General features: G+C 41.1%; 1 protein-coding gene across 1 annotated transcript in view; it reads left to right on the forward strand.

Moving 5' to 3' along the window:
• The window catches only part of Usp38 (ubiquitin specific peptidase 38), a 32161-nt gene that overhangs the window by 11177 nt on the left and 4813 nt on the right, over window positions 1-16171 (forward strand). Inside the window, exons 4-9 of the mRNA XM_052727542.1 lie at window positions 728-829; window positions 3244-3402; window positions 5624-5817; window positions 10412-10505; window positions 13256-13362; window positions 14721-16083. Coding sequence (XP_052583502.1) covers window positions 728-829; window positions 3244-3402; window positions 5624-5817; window positions 10412-10505; window positions 13256-13362; window positions 14721-16083 — 2019 coding nt within the window. The remainder of the gene's footprint in view (window positions 1-727; window positions 830-3243; window positions 3403-5623; window positions 5818-10411; window positions 10506-13255; window positions 13363-14720; window positions 16084-16171) is intronic.

Here is a 16171-nt window from a genome sequence, read left to right on the forward strand (position 1 = left end):
ATCACTGTTACCTTGGTCCAAAGTTGTCATCTTCTCTTGTACTGTTGATTTCAGTGGCTTCCTTGCTCCTGCCTTTGGTGCCTTATAAATGTTGCACAAGAGCTCCATTTGCTGGCTTGCTTATCCCTTCTCCAGATACTCTCGCCTTCATTTCTCACTGGAGTGACATTGTCCTTTGTTGTCTGGCACACCAGTCTGGAGGACCTAGGGCCTTTGCAGTACTGTCTGCCCTCTTTGTAAATGTTCTTGTCCTAAGTGTTTGTGAAGCTGATGTCCCTTCAATTTACACTCAGATGTGACCTTTTTCCTGAGGCCTTTTGAACACCTTCTATGAAATGACAGACTCCCTTGCTACCCAGTGTTTCCTGGTCCCTGTATTCTGCATTGTATTTTTAGCGTGTATCGCTGTTACTACTTTTTGTCATCTTCTACATGTCCTCTAACCATAAGCCATGTATGACCTACAGTGCCTGGAGCAATGCCAAATAATCGTAGAGAGTTTTTTGGTTTTTTGGTTTTTTTTACTTAGAGTTTTGAGAATTGTTTAGATCATTAAATTCTCTTTGATTTCAATCCTGTTATATTTCCTTTCTCTCCCCCAAAGTCTAATAATGGGCTTCGATAGGGATTTCAAGGAAGAAGGAGACATTCACATAAAGGACTGTCAGCCCTAGGGCAGGGTTACTGCTTTTCCTGTCAACCCTGAGGATGCTGTCTCATTCTGCAGGTTTTTAATCGACTTTGGTTTCCTCTTGTGAGACCTGGTGCTCTTGCAGTTCTCTCTCATATGCTGCTTAGTTTTCAGCATTCTCCAGAGGCATTCCATTTGGTGAGTATAATATAAGCTCTCTACAAAATACTTGTCAAAGGCTAGCTCACACTGTGTGTGTAACAACGGGAAGACTGTAGGCTAGCTTTGTAGTAGTTCGTGTAACTTGGTAAATTCTTAGCAAATTGAAGTTGTGGAATACCCTGGCAAAGAATATATTTTCAGAAAGTTTTGTGTTTCACCTAAACTGCCCCACTCATAGCCATTGCCAGCAACTGGAAGTTTCTGCTGTACACGGGCTGTTGCTGCAGGGTGCAGAAACTGCTGCTGACGGCACTGGAAAGCACAAAAGCAGTTGAGTCCTGGAGTTGGGGCCTTTCCCTCTTTCTCAGTCCACTAACGCCATCTTTAACAGTAGTCCCAATTCTCCCTGCCATCTGCCACCAGCTGCTCGCTGGCTCTGATTGGATTGCAGTTGTCGGTGACTACAGATGATAAAATGACAAAATGTTATTTGGGAACCTGTCCGTTTCAGGAAACTTCACATGGTTACCTGCGTTCTCCAAGGTCTGGTCACGTTTTACAAGAGTGGAAGCTCAGCAGCAGCACACAGCACCGTAGGGATGTCAGTGCACATGACATGTCAGAGGAGACATGCAGAAGTGCAGAATGAGTTCATGCCTCCTGGCTGTGCTCAGCTGCGGGCCATAGCACCGTAGGCTCACATAGGCGGCCCAGTGCCTCTTCCTTTGGGGAAACCTTGGCAATAAGTCATTTTGTCTGATGTTTTGGCTAAGTGCTTTCTGTAGTCATTGTTCTCACTGTGGTGAAATTGATGGTGTATCAGCCAAATCTCAATTTGGGGCTAATTTACTAGGCATACAAACAAAATGCTCCAGGAGAGAAAACATTGGTTCCTGTCTTCTGACACCATCATGTACAGGCCATTTGAGCAAAGGGTTCTTTCAAAGTGTGTCGGGAGTTGTTCTGCATACAGAACCTGAGACACCTTTAGTTTCAGAAGTATACATATAGAGTCTCAGATTGTGATTAATAATTAGTTGAAAAAGTATTCTGTCCCAATAATAGCTATTTCTGTAAAATAAAATGTTTCGTTTTGATTATAATATCTTAAACCTTTTTCATTATATGAGTTGGCTTTTAGACTGATTTTAAATTAAAGGTCATTATTGTATTGGTTACCAGTATTAAATATTTTCAAGATTTTTATCAGTAATGAGCATTAAAATTTTTCAATTTACTTTTATTTCCAGTTTCTTAAAATAGTAGATGTTTGATTGGCTTTATTTTTGGAGCAGCTGTTTTGTAAATGAGGATTTGGTCTAATCTAAGGTATCCTTCCTGTGCTTATCAAACAATATAATCCTGATACCTGAGCACAACTTTAGTTACATATGTAAGTTATTTCAAAGACTTTCTTGAAGTACACATTACTATGCAAAATGTATATATAATTTTTTCAGTTGAAAATTTTGAACTCACACTAGATGGAGCTCTTTCACTAATTATAGTTTGGATTTTTTTAATGTTCTGTTAAATAATCTGGTTGGGTTGCGTGTGTAACTCAATAGTAGAGATCTTGCCTGGCATACACAAGGGTGAGACTTGAGCCACAGTACCCCAAACAATTTTTTAAAAACAAATGATCTAGTCAACAGAATAACCATAGCATTTTTCAGCTGATGGTATTTTTTCAATGCAACAATGACTGACCCTTCTATCTTACACTTAGTTTGTATTTTAGGTGGACTGTATGTGTACCATGGCGTACATACAGGGGTCAAAGACAGTTTATGGGAGTTGGGCCTCTTGTTCTACCATGTGGGTTCTGAGAATTAAACTCAGGTCCTCAGGCTTGTTAGTAAGTCCTTTACCTACAAAGGCCCTTTTTAAAATTTTATTTTATTTATGGGGGGGGAGAGGGCGGTTACAATGTATGTGTGGAGGTCAGGACAATTTGACAGTGAGTTCTCTCCTTACACCATGTAGGTTCCGGGGATTGAATTTAGGTTGTCAGGCTTGGTGACAGACACTTGACTGCTGAGCTGAAGGAGAAGCGTATTAAATGAAATTACAGGAGCTGGAGAAGTGGTTCAGCAGTTGAAAGTGCTTTACCAGAGGACCCAAGTAGCTTACAACCACCTGTAACTCCAGCTCCAGGGAAATTCTACACCCTCTTCTGTCCTCTGTGGGCACCCACACACATGTGGCAGACATTCATACAATCACATATACACATAAATAAAAAATAAATTTTTAATGCAGTTACAATCATGTGACTTCAGAAACTAGGTTTACCTTGCTAGTCTAACAGTGTGTGACTTCTTTAAGAAAAAGCATGACTAAATATGCATAAAAGTGTGTGCTTATCATGTAACAATTGCATTCTGTCTGTAGGCTGGGGAATGTGCTGTCAACTTGTGTGAGCAGAGTGCTTGTCTGTTTCTCTTCAGATTGTCCCTCATGTAGTTAACTTGGTTCACTCCTTCAAAAGTGATGGCCTGCCTTCCAGCACAGCCTTCTTAGTGCAGGTAACAGAGTTGGTGCACTGTATGATGTATCACTACTCCGGATTTCCAGATCTCTACGAACCTATTCTGGAGGCAGTAAAGGTATGAGAGCTTTGTACCAGTCCTGTGAGCTGCAGGAGTGTAATGAATGGACAAATCTGGGGAAATGTATTCTTGTACAGCAATAAGCTGCTTTTAAGATGGTGGTTTCATTAATGCCAGGGCATAATCTCGTATTTGACACCACCGTTCTAAATCAGTAGGCACATTTCTTAGTTCTGTAGTGCCGTCAAGTAAAAGGTGCCACTCTAAGTTTGTGAGAGCTGTTAAAGAAACTGGTTAGTGACAGTATGCTGCATTAAATGCATACAGACATGGTTTCGCATCTCAGTGTCAGAAATATGAAACAATTAAATCCATCTTGGAATCAAGGAAATACTTGACTGATTCCCTACCATTTTGGTTCTCTTTTGTATTGTAGACTTCATGAATGTCTATATTTTTTATAATTGTTACTTAAATTATTTGCCTTGTTTTTCAAGTTCTTAAAAGGCAGGTTCTAAAATGTGTTGATTCTGTCTGTGTTATGGAATGGATGAGTATAGTCAAAGAATTGGAGAACTTTATTCAGCCAGGCTTAATTAGAAGTTACTAATACCAATTCTAATCGTGTTATGAATGTTGGAAATATAATATATAGGCCCCATTGCCTTACTACCCATATGTGTAAGGGAAATTAAGAACGTTGTTTTCATATCTGTTCAGCTAATTCAGACTAAGAACACAAGGCTATTAGGTCTGTGGTGCTAATATGACACTGCCCTTTCGGAAACAGATTACGTACAGAAGCATTTGCCATGGTCATTACTGTCTGTCCTCACTGCTGCCATTCTATTGACCAACATTCCTCAGTTTTCCAGTACTCTGAGCCCAAAGAAAGTATTTTCTACCAGCTGTCAATAGCCCCCCCCCCCCAAAAAAAAGGCAGCTTAATTTGCTATTTCAAAGTGTTAGTTTTCTGCGGTGTAAGCATTAGATGGTAATCTCGGTCTAGAAAAACGAATCATTTAAGCCAAAGTGGCTTTTCCAGTGTTCCTTATTGCCCATTGCTCTGCTTGGGCATGAAGTCATTTACACTTACATTTCTATTTCATTATTTCCTGCTTTACTAAGAAAGAAGACTGTATGTAGTAGTGATTTTCTTTCCTTTCTTTTTTATTCTTTTTTTATTTTTGTGTTTTGTTTTGTTTTTTTAAGCAAGGTTTCTCTGTGTAGCCCTAGCTGTCCTGGAACTCACTGTGTAGACCAGACTGGCCTCAAACTCAGAGATCTGTCTACCTCGGCTTCTGGAGTGCTGAGATTAAAGTGTGAACTGCTGCTTTGCTGTAGTGGTGATTTTCTAGATGGCAAACATGAGGTTGAATTTTACTTTTCACAGTCTGAGGTCATGCTAACCTCATTTTTTATCCCTACTCTAGGCCATTATTTCTAAGGGTTAGTTCTGAGTGAGTAGTGAACCAGAATTTCAATACAAGTAATTGACATGTGATTGGAATTCCTGTCCGACTTTAAAGTATTTTAAGACAGCATGTTTTCTCATGCCTGTCATCTCAGCACTTGGGATACTGAGGCAGGAGGACTACTGTGAGTTCAAGTCCAGTCTAATCTACATTGTGATTTCAAGGCTAGCTTGGACTACAGATTCAGATTGTCTCAAAAAAGTAAAGCCCCTTAAGGTTTTAGGAGACATTTATTTCCCATATCTATTACTTTTCTGGTTGTGATGAAGTTAGTGTCAAGAAACCATCAAAAGGAAGAAGGATTCTTTTGATTCACAATCTGAGGGCTTACTCCGTCCCTGTAGGGAAGTCATGGTAGCAAGAGCAGCTCTTGGCTGTAAATCGAGAGCTGTCCACCCTGCGCAGAGCAGGAAGCGGAGAAAGGTGACTATCGGCACTCGGCTAGCTTTTTCTTTTTCCTTTTTGTTATTTAGTCCTGGGCCCCAGCCTATGGGATGGCACAGCCCACATTCAGGGTGAGTCTGTCCCTTAGTTAATCCAGTCTAGAGACACCATCACATACATACCCAGAAGTGTAACTGATTAATTCCCCCTTGTTTTTAATTGACAATTGAAATTAGTTAGCTACTACCTGTAGTGTACAGGGCTGACTAAATGCTGTCAGTAATACACAAAATGAGTGAGAACAAAGAAAGCTTAAATGTTGGGGGAAATCCTATTATGGTGTTAGCTTGTTTAATTTGAAAAAAATAACTTTCACTTTACTTTTAAACTTTTTATTTTTATTTTTCTTTATGACCTAGGATTTTCCTAAACCCAGTGAAGAGAAGATTAAGTTGATTCTCAATCAAAGTGCCTGGACTTCTCAATCCAATGCTTTGGCATCTTGCTTGTCTAGACTTTCTGGAAAATCTGAAACTGGGAAAACTGGTCTTATTAACCTGGGAAACACATGTTACATGAACAGTGTTTTACAAGCATTGTTTATGGCTACAGAGTAAGTTTACCTGTGAGCTTTCTGAGTGTAACTAGAATTGGGTACATGCTGAGAAGGTGAGAATCACCCCTCCCATGTAAGCAGCATAAATGTTAACATTGCCTGTAACAGGCCTTTTTCTGTCCTGACAGCCAGCTCCCAAATAATGACACAGAGACTTCTTATTAATTATGAAAGCTCGCCTATAGCTTAGGCTTTTTCCTAACTAGCTCTTAAAACTTAAATTAACCCATTTATATTGATCTACGTTCCATTACGTGGCATTACCTCTCTTCCATCTTTCATCTCGTTTCCTCTCCGTTTCTCCTGGCATCTTGCGCGCCTAGATTTCCTCCTCCTCCTCTTCCTTTCTCTCCCTGGAAATCCCGTCTCTACCTCCTGCCTTACTATTGGCTGTGGAGCTTTTTATTACGCCAGTCACAGCAGTACACCCTCACACAGTGCACAAATACACCACAGCAATTGCCATTCAGTTGTTTCATTCTGAAACTGCTCTTAATGTTTGGGAACAATTGAAATGCCAGCATATCAATTCTGTCTGATTACATTGTACATCGTATTTACAGTGTCACTTTTTTAAAAATCAGTTTGTCTTGATATTTTTATAATGTAATCAAGGGATTGACTGAGCCTACTCCAAAGAGTTTACATGCCCTACAATACTTGTGTGCTTTTTCCCTGTACCTTTGCTTCTACTGTCCACTGTATTTTAATCCATGTATCTTGAAGAGCCACACACAGTGTTCTGTGGCCATAGGCACTGCTGTTGATCTTATCAACGGCTTCTTTTTTGCTGTTAGGAGACTTAAGTTCCCCGTCAAGATGTTGGTTACTGACCAGATGTGTAAAAGAGGCATGCTCCTTAACATTCCTGTACTTACTTTCAAATCAGTTTTCTTTTGTAAGCAACAAATCTGAAATTAGTTTGTTGTTAGCTGAGTGGCATCCTTGTGCTGGAAATGTAGCTCAGATAGAGGTAGAGTGCCTGCCTCAAGTGCATGAAGCAAGCCCCTGTGTATGATCCTAGCACGTGGGAGGTGGAGGCAGGAGGAGCGTAAGTTCTTGGTGACCCTTGTCTATATGGTGTGTTCACGGCTAATCTGGACTACATGAGGCTCTATCTCAAAAAAATAAAAATAAAAAATACTGTCCTTGAAGGTACAAAATTATGGTCAACTTTTCCTTTTAAAAAAGTGAATTTTTCTCTTAGTACCAATTAAATTGAGCTGACCCCAAGATGGGCATTGTTAACACCCACCTGGAGGCATCAGACTCTTGGATGCAGTTTTGCTTTAGTTTCTGTGTTTGTCCCCCAATTATAAGAACCCGGGTGTTTGGGGTTTCATTCAGTTTTGTTGTTGGTTGGTTTGTATTTGACAACTTTTGTTGTTGTTTAAAGGTGTACTCTTAGACACAGGTGGTATTAGATGTAAGACTGAAGAGTCCATGTCTCACCACCAGAGGTCACCTTGCCAGCCAGCTCATCTTACATGATGCAAAGTATGGACCAAAAGCAACTGTAACTGGAAAGTGTTGTGGCGGCAAATAATTATATCTCAGAACAGGACGATCTCTTAAGGAATACGCGAATTCTTTTTCATGGTTTTAAAAATCATATCATCAATAAAAACCAAGATGTAGACATTCTCAAAAAGGTCAACTATGTGCATTGTTCCTGATTATTTTTCTACAATCATCTAATACAAAAGCAGTTACATATAATTAATATAATTAATATATGTGTACACACACGTGGAGAGAATCCTGTTGAAATTTTACTTGCTTTTAGCACTTAATAACTTTGCCATGTGAGAATATAAATCTGTTACTCTGAGTAAGTAGGACATGGATTTTATTTATTTATTTATTTTTGCTTTAAATTTATTTGTTAGTGTGGGATGGGAACATACATGTATGCAATGACACACCTGTAAAAGGCAGAAGGAAGCTCTGTGGAGTCAACTCTCTCCTTCCATCTTTACATGGGTTCCAGGACTAGAACTCAGATCTCCAGACTTGTACAGCCCATCTTGCCAGCCTGACATCCCCTTACCCATACTTTTATTGAACATCAGATTATTTTGCCCATAGCTAACATTTCTCTAACCATGTATAGATGAGCTTTTCTTTGACTAGGACATGCCAAATTATTCTCCCTTAAACACTTTGTGTGTGTCTGTGTGTGTGTGTGTGTGTATGTGTGTGTGTGTGTGTGTGAGGGCGGTGCTCACCCTGTAGACACATGTAGAGTCTGGATGTCTCCTTAATTACTTTTGCACCTCATGGCCCTCATGAAACCTGGGGCTCCCTGCTGCAGCTGGACTGGCTGGCCAGCAGACTCCCAGAATCCATCTGTCTTTGTCCCACAGTGTTAAGGTCATAGAGGAGAGGCAGCTTTCACGTGAGTGGTGGACATGTGAACTTAGGTCCTCACCTTACTCACTGGCCATCTCCCCAGCCAAATGTGACCTTATGAACCAGTAATGATTGTAACTGTGACCTTATACTTCTGACAGCCCTTGATTTAATCAGTCTTAAATTTTTCACAATTTGTTTTGTGAAAACACCTTCTTGTTTTCTTATTTTTAGAAAAGATAGTCTCGCCCAGCATGGCCTCAAACTCATGATCCTCCTGCCACAGCCCCTGAGTTTTGGGACTACATGTGCTCACCCTGCACACAGATAGTCTTTGTGTTTTTATCTGAACACTGCTGACCGTTGTGGAATTCTCTCCTCTTTACTCAGAGCAAAATGAAATGAATAAGCTGTTATTTTCTTCGTGTGTCTTTCTGTTAATTTTTTGTTTATTTCATGTCAATTTATATAAATTCTGTATGATAATTCTGTGGTGCTTACTTTCTTCTAGTCATGTTATTCAAATTTTTAGAATTTTATATATTTTTGTTTTATGTAGTCACATCTTTAATTTTTGTGTTATCTAGATTTTAGGCCCACAAAAAAAAAATTCCTTTTTACTTGTAAGTGATTTTTTTTTTCTGATGTTTAACCGATTATTCCCATACTTTTTTTTGGAATAATTTGTCCCTTTTGTTGTTTTGCTTTTTTCTTCTACACTCTTGTTTTATTTGTTTGAGTGGACTCCCCCTCTCCCTGTTCTTCCTCTAGTGCTGGCATGGAACTCACTCTATAGCCCAGACCAGCTTAAACTAGTATTTCCCCCTCTGCCTCCTGAGTGCTGGATTATAGGTATATGCTACCAGACCTGGTTTGCATTACTCCCTTTTGTGTTTAAGATTTGCTTTTATTTAAAAAAAAAAAAAAAAGCCAGGCATAGTGGCGCACACCTTTAATCCCAGCATTCAGGAGGCAGAGACAGGGGGATCTCTGTGAGTTCAAGGTCGGCCTGGTCTACAAAGAAAATTCTAGGACAGCCAGGGCTACACAGAGAAACCCTGTCTTGAAAACTGTCCCCCTGCCCCTCCCCACCAAAAGATTGACTTTTATTTTTTGAGAGAGAGAGAGAGAGAGAGAAATTCAGGTGTCTATGGAGGCTGCAGTTACAGGTAGCATTGAGCTGCCTGACATGGGTGCCAAGAACCAAACTCTGATCCTTTGCAAGTGCAGTAAAGTCTTTAGCGACTGAGCCTTCTCTCCGGCCTCCGTATGACACTTCTTTCTCATTTGATTTTATCTGTGTAGCTGTTTTGCCTGCATGTCTATCTGTGCCCCCACCTTAGTGCCTGGTGCTGTGGAGGCCAGAAAAGGGCATCAGAGCCCTGAAGCTAAAGTCCCAGATGGTTGTGAGTGCTGTGAACGGAACCCAGGTCCTCTGGAAGAGCAGCCAGTGCTCTTCACTGCTGAGCCGTCTCTAGCAGCACTCCTATACTTTTTAAATCGCCCTAACTTTATGATGTTTTGATAGCAGTGTATTTTTTACTCAATGATTATTTTGAAATAATTTAAAAGTTCATTTTATAAGTTAATGCTTTGGTCTATTTATATTTGCTGACCCAGAAAATAGAAATATGACAGCATATAGACCTAGTCATGTAGCAAGAACTCATCCATTTATTGTCACACATTACATGTACGACATCACATGTGTACTAGTAACTGTTAGGTGAAGGCCGCCCTGTAAGTCAGGTAACTGAGGATTATTCTCAAATCATTTCCTGTTGCTAGAGTTTTCCTGCCTGGCCCACAGTCAGGACAAATCTCACTCACCTGCCAGTGCCATAGCCGCTCAGACCCGACCAAGTAAACACAGAGACTTATATTGGTTACAAACTGTATGGCCATGCCAGGCTTCTTACTAACTGTTCTTACAGCTTAAATTAATCCATTTCTATTAATCTATACCTTGCCACATGGCTCGTGGCTTACCGGCATCTTAACATGCTGCTTGTCATCGTGGCGGCTGGCAGTGTCTCTCTGCCTCAGCCTTCCACTTCCCAGCTTTATTCTCCTCCTTGTCCCGCCTATACTTCCTGCCTACCCACTGGCCAATCAGTGATTTATTTACCAACCAGTCAGCAACACACTTGACATACAGACCATCCCACAGCAATTTCCTTTTAGCTTTTTTTATAAAAAGTGTATGTCTGTGTATATAACATATTTTGTTCTTTTTCAGTTTCAGAAGACAAGTGTTATCCTTAAATCTAAATGGGTGTAATTCGTTAATGAAAAAATTACAACATCTTTTTGCTTTTTTGGCTCATACACAAGTGAGTATCTGTGTGAATATGTACATATTAACTCCATGATAAGATTCTTTAAACTAGGTATTGTAATGGGTCTTTTGAACTGATGGAATTATGTATCATGTCTTACCTCGGGTCCTGCACTTGTCTCATTTCCCGTTTCCCATCCCTGCAGATGATTAGTATCATGATCAGTATATTGTTCTAAAACCTACTGCACATAAAGTCTAATTTCCTGTCATTAAACAGTCTCCTTCATGAAGGAAGAATTTTCAAGCTAAGCTTAGTGACGAACACCTATGATCCCAGCACTCAAGAGGCTGAGGCAGGGCTGCAGTGAGTCTAGGACCAATCTGGGCTGTGTATGTGCAGACCCTGTCTCAGAGGGAGGGAGGGATGGAGGGAGAAGGGAAAGAGCTCAAAATGTGGTTGGGATTTCTTGTGGTTGGGTTTTTGTTTTGTTTTTTAGTTTTTAGGGACTTGAATATATTCACATAATAATGAACAACTAAAGTGATTTTGTGGTCTAGACTTTTTTCTCTTTTTCTGGTTTTTCAAGACTAGGTTTCTCTGTGTAGTTCAAGGTTGACCTTGAACTCATGTACATCCCACCTGCCTCTACCTCCCAAGTACTGGGACTAAAGGTATGCACCAGCCACCACATCCAGCTTTTCTCTGTTTTCTTTTATGTACCTTTCATTATAATTGCAGATCTTTATAAATTATTGTTCATCTCTTAAGTTCATGAATTAAAACTTTGTGGTGACCTTTTATATCCACAAATTAATTCAGGTAAGTCAACTCGAGGCAGTGGCTAAAGGTCATGTAGTAGATTCATTGAACAGACATATTGAGAGGTTTATTTGTAGTCTATGCGAGACTCAAAGGGTGATCCTGCTTCCAAGGAACTTCTAGCTAAGGCTTGGCCATACATAGGAGTTGTGTATGTCACTCATATGTAACATGAGCTGTTGTTTTCTGGTTCATTCTAATGGCCTCACAGTATGATTATTATGATGACCTATTGTCAGGAAAGGGTTGTAGTTAAGAAGGGAATAATAGTTGATAGAATTGAGTTACAGGAATGCCTTGTTTCCCATGTACAAGCTGAGGAATATCTCAAGGATAATTTGCTTTTTTGGACAGGATCTCATGTGACACAGGCTGGCCTCAAACTATGTAGCCAAGACTGGCTTTGAATTCCTGATCCTCCTGCCTCTGCCTCCCAAGTGCTGGGAATACAGATCAAATATAATTTTTTTAAGATTTATTTATTTATTTATTATGTATACAGAAGAGGGCGCCAGATCTCATTACAGATGGTTGTGAGCCACCATGTGGGTGCTGGGAATTGAACTCAAGACCTCTGGAAAAGCAGTCAGAGCTCTTAACCTCTGAGCCATCTCTCCAGCCCCCAAATATAATTTTTTTTAATGGAAAAAAATAAGAACAGGATTGAGAGGTGGCAGTCATGGCTTTAGAATTGGTAATACACTCAGATGTCTTCATCTGGGAGAAATAGTTAACAAATTCACATCAGGACCCAGGGAAGTGAAAACTGCCTCCCAGCCAGGTTTAATCTCAGTATTCAGGAGATGAGGCAGGAGGATCAGACAGACTGCAAAACAGTATTGGACCATAACCAAAAACAAAACCCTCTCCCCCTCGCCATTGTTTTCTAGTCATTTAGTAATTTAATCATTGGTCTGTTTTTACTTTATGCATAAACAAGTATATGTATGTATGCAGACATGTCTACTTCACTTATTTATTAAGTCAGAGCCATTAGGAAAGAAAACCTTAGGTTTCCCTGCCCTCAAGAAAAAGAGAAAAGTGGTGGTGGTGATGCATGCCTTTAATCCCAGCACCCAGGAGGCAGAAGCAGGAGGATCTGTAATCTGTCTGCTGATTAAAATATGTATCCAGTTTGAAGTAAGAACCCACAAAAGTCTGGTCAATAGTTTATTTAGGATGCAATGGAAAAATGAAATTAACTTGAAGTTGGCACCCAGCTGGGATGCTGATCTTTCTCCCTTCACAATACCATAAAACAACCCTAATATACAGTTTTCTTGCTGCAGTATTTAAAATATTGAGAGAATTCCAGATTGTAATCAGGGTCTTTTCATATGTCTGTGCAGTTCCTTTTTGTAAAAAACATCCGGGATTTGAGCCTGATGACCCCAGAGTCCATTTTAGCTGCCTTTGTACTTCTAAGAGAGAGAGAGAGAGAGAGAGAGAGAGAGAGAGAGAGAGAGAGAGAGGAGATTATCAAGGTTGTAACCAGAATGCTCCCGTTCCACATGTGTATGACTTACGACAGACAAATTTTCCGCCAAGTAGATATGGGTGGTTTCTGTTGCTCTGTCGCTACACACACACACTCATTAGGGACTCAGACACATACACAATTATACACACAGTAAGGGACTCAAACACGTACGTGTCATGGAGGGATAAATACCAGGGACAGTATGTAAAGAGTTAGAGACAGCTGAGACCTGTTGTAATCACCCTGCTGTCCACTCGGCTGTTTGATCTAAGCAGGTCCCTCAGCCTTTCTGGGCCTCAGTTTTCTACAGAGTTCATTTGTGACTAAAGGCTGCTTAGCAAAAAGTTTTCTCTGCCTCTGAGATACACCCAGGCCTGGCACGTTTCCCGAGAAATGTAGTGCAGTGGGATTTTAAGAAATCTTTACTAGGCGTCATGTTACAGGTTCAGTTACTGGTGTGCTGTAAGAATCACTTTCTTGCATTTTCCTTTCTGCTATCAAGAGGGAAGCATACGCACCTCGGATATTTTTTGAGGCTTCCAGACCTCCGTGGTTTACTCCCAGATCACAACAAGACTGCTCTGAGTACCTCAGGTTTCTGCTGGACAGGTACAGAGTATTTTAAATTTCATTTCAACTATGTCTTCTCTTAGTACTTTAGCTCCACTTAACACTGATTTTAGCTTTAGAAAACATTTTCAGAATTGATCTTCAAAATACCCTTGTGTTACTAGATGTTTTTAAAGTTTTGTTTGTTTCTAATTTGGTTTTTGTTTTGGATGCTTTCACTTTAAAGTACCTCTTATCAAACGTAGTAGAAGATTCATAAAGAGAGACCCCAGAAAAATCTGTTGAGTCCTCCCTTTTTAAACTACATATCTGTGGGAGCTCAGCTTTTCTTCACATATTTCAAAAGCAGATATCAGGGCCAGGCAGTGGTGGTGAATGCCTTTAGTCCTAGCACTTGAGAGGCAGAGGAAGGCGGATCTCTGTGAGTTCGAGAGCAGCCTGGTCTACAGAGCAAGTTCTAGGAGAGCCAAAAGCTACATAGTAGAAATCCTGTCTCGGGGGAAAAAAAGCAGATATCAGTAAGAAAGGAAAGGATGCAGTCCAGGTGCCAATATCCAGCTGTCTTCTGTGAAGCCAGATGCTTAGAATACTTACAGTGGGTGAAGCAGTGCCATTCATTTAAAAATGCTGCATATTAATATGTGATGGATTCATTCTTCAATATATTGTTTTATATATTTTATTCTGTTTTATATAGTAAAGTAAGTCAGTGACTTTTCTGTTGCTTGATAAAATACCATGGCCAAAATCAACAAGAAGGGAAAGGGGGTTTGGGCTCACAGTTGCAGGGAGCAGACAGTTTATCAGGGCAAAGGAGGCCTGGCAGCAGGAGTGTGAGGCCAGCCTGCAGAGGGGAGGCAGAGAGAGCAGGAGGTGAGGCCAGGCTAGAAAGACTTGAGCCTCCCTCAGTAATGGACTCCAGCAAGGCTACACCTCCTAAATGTTCCATGACCTTCCGGAACAGCGCCAGCTGGGGACGCTGGTTTCAAAGGATTTGTTTTGTTGTTGTTGTTTAATGAATATAAAAAGGCCCTGAGACCAAAATCTTTGAAGAGCCAATTTATAATTATGAGGGTCTTTGAGTACAGTCAGTGCTTTCTTGGTGCTAGGCTGCCAAGATCTCAAGCACATGGAGATGTGTGTAAGACAGCGTAGCAGCAGCAGCGTGTGTCGTTTACAGTGTGACGTGAGCTGTAGACCAGCAGCACAGAGGAAGTGAAGTGACAGTGTAGAGAAGTCACAGTCCTCTAGGGCTTTCCCAGACTAACCTTCATACCCTTGGTTAAAAGAGGAGAAAATGACTTTAAATTCAGCTTTTTACTTGATTAAATTAATGTTTCTCTAAGCCACCAAGATCTCAAAATAGAAATAACATGGGATGATGTGCCCTCCTGCAGACTCCATGAAGAAGAAAAGATCTTGCGAGTTCAGTCCTCACACGAGCCTGCCGAAGGTCTGGGCTGCGTTGACACGTCCTTACAAGAAGTGGCCAGTAAGGCAGCTGCAGTGACAAAGTCTCCTGGCACAAGTGACAGTGAGAAGACGCTGATAGAGAAGATGTTTGGAGGGAAGCTACGCACTCACATCTGCTGCCTGAACTGCAGGAGCACCTCACAGAAGGTGGAGGCCTTCACAGACCTCTCACTGGCCTTTTGTCCTACCCCTTCTGTGGAAGATTTGTCTTTTCAAGACCCAGCTTCATTACCCAGTGTGCAAGATGATAGCCTAATGCAAACCAGTGTGGCTGACCCAGAGGAAGAGCCAGTAGTTTATAATCCAGCAACAGCTGCTTTCGTCTGTGACTCCATTGTGAATCAGAGAATGTTAGCCAGTCCTCCTGTTGAGTTTCACTGTGCAGAAAGCACTTCTGTCCCTAGTGAATCTGCGAAGATCCTCGTCAGTAAAGACGGACCTCAGAACCCAGGAGGTGAAGCCACACCTTCAGTTACTGACTTACTAAATTATTTTTTGGCTCCAGAGATTCTGACTGGGGACAACCAGTACTATTGTGAAAACTGTGCCTCTCTCCAAAACGCTGAGAAAACTATGCAAATCACGGAGGAGCCCGAGTACCTTATCCTTACGCTTCTGAGGTTCTCGTATGACCAGAAGTACCACGTGAGAAGAAAAATTTTAGACAATGTGTCGCTGCCGCTGGTTTTGGAGTTGCCAGTTAAAAGAACTGCTTCCTTCTCTTCCTTGTCAGAAAGTTGGTCTGTAGATGTTGACTTCGCTGATATTAATGAGAACTTAGCTAAAAAACTAAAGCCTTCTGCAGCAGAAGAAGCCTTCTGCCCCGCATTAGTGCCCTACCTGTTAAGTTCTGTTGTTGTGCACTCTGGGGTGTCCTCTGAAAGTGGACACTACTATTCGTATGCCAGAAACATCACAGGTACAGAGTCTTCATACCAGATGTGCCCCCAGTCTGGACGTCTGGCGTTAGCACCCTCCCAGAGTTGTTTACTAGGGGGAGAAAGCCCCAATGCAGTCATTGAACAGGACTTGGAAAATAAGGAAATGTCACAAGAGTGGTTTTTATTTAATGACAGCAGGGTGACATTTACTTCATTTCAGTCGGTCCAGAAAATCACAAGTAGGTTTCCAAAAGACACCGCTTACGTGCTGTTGTACAAAAGACAGAGCAGTGCTAATGGCCTGCGCAGTGACAGTCCAGCCAGTGGCGTCTGGGTCAATGGAGACCCACCACTACAGAAGGAGCTGATGGACGCCATAACCAAGGACAACAAACTGTACTTACAGGTGAGTTGCAGACCCAGGGGTCACTTCCGGACAGTGGTGAATAGTAGGAAGCTAATCTGTGCTCTCATTTTACACTGGGCACATTTTC

This window comes from Peromyscus californicus, unplaced genomic scaffold (assembly GCF_007827085.1).
Source record: "Peromyscus californicus insignis strain IS unplaced genomic scaffold, ASM782708v3 Scaffold_8__1_contigs__length_139910024, whole genome shotgun sequence".
Taxonomy (NCBI): domain Eukaryota; kingdom Metazoa; phylum Chordata; class Mammalia; order Rodentia; family Cricetidae; genus Peromyscus; species Peromyscus californicus.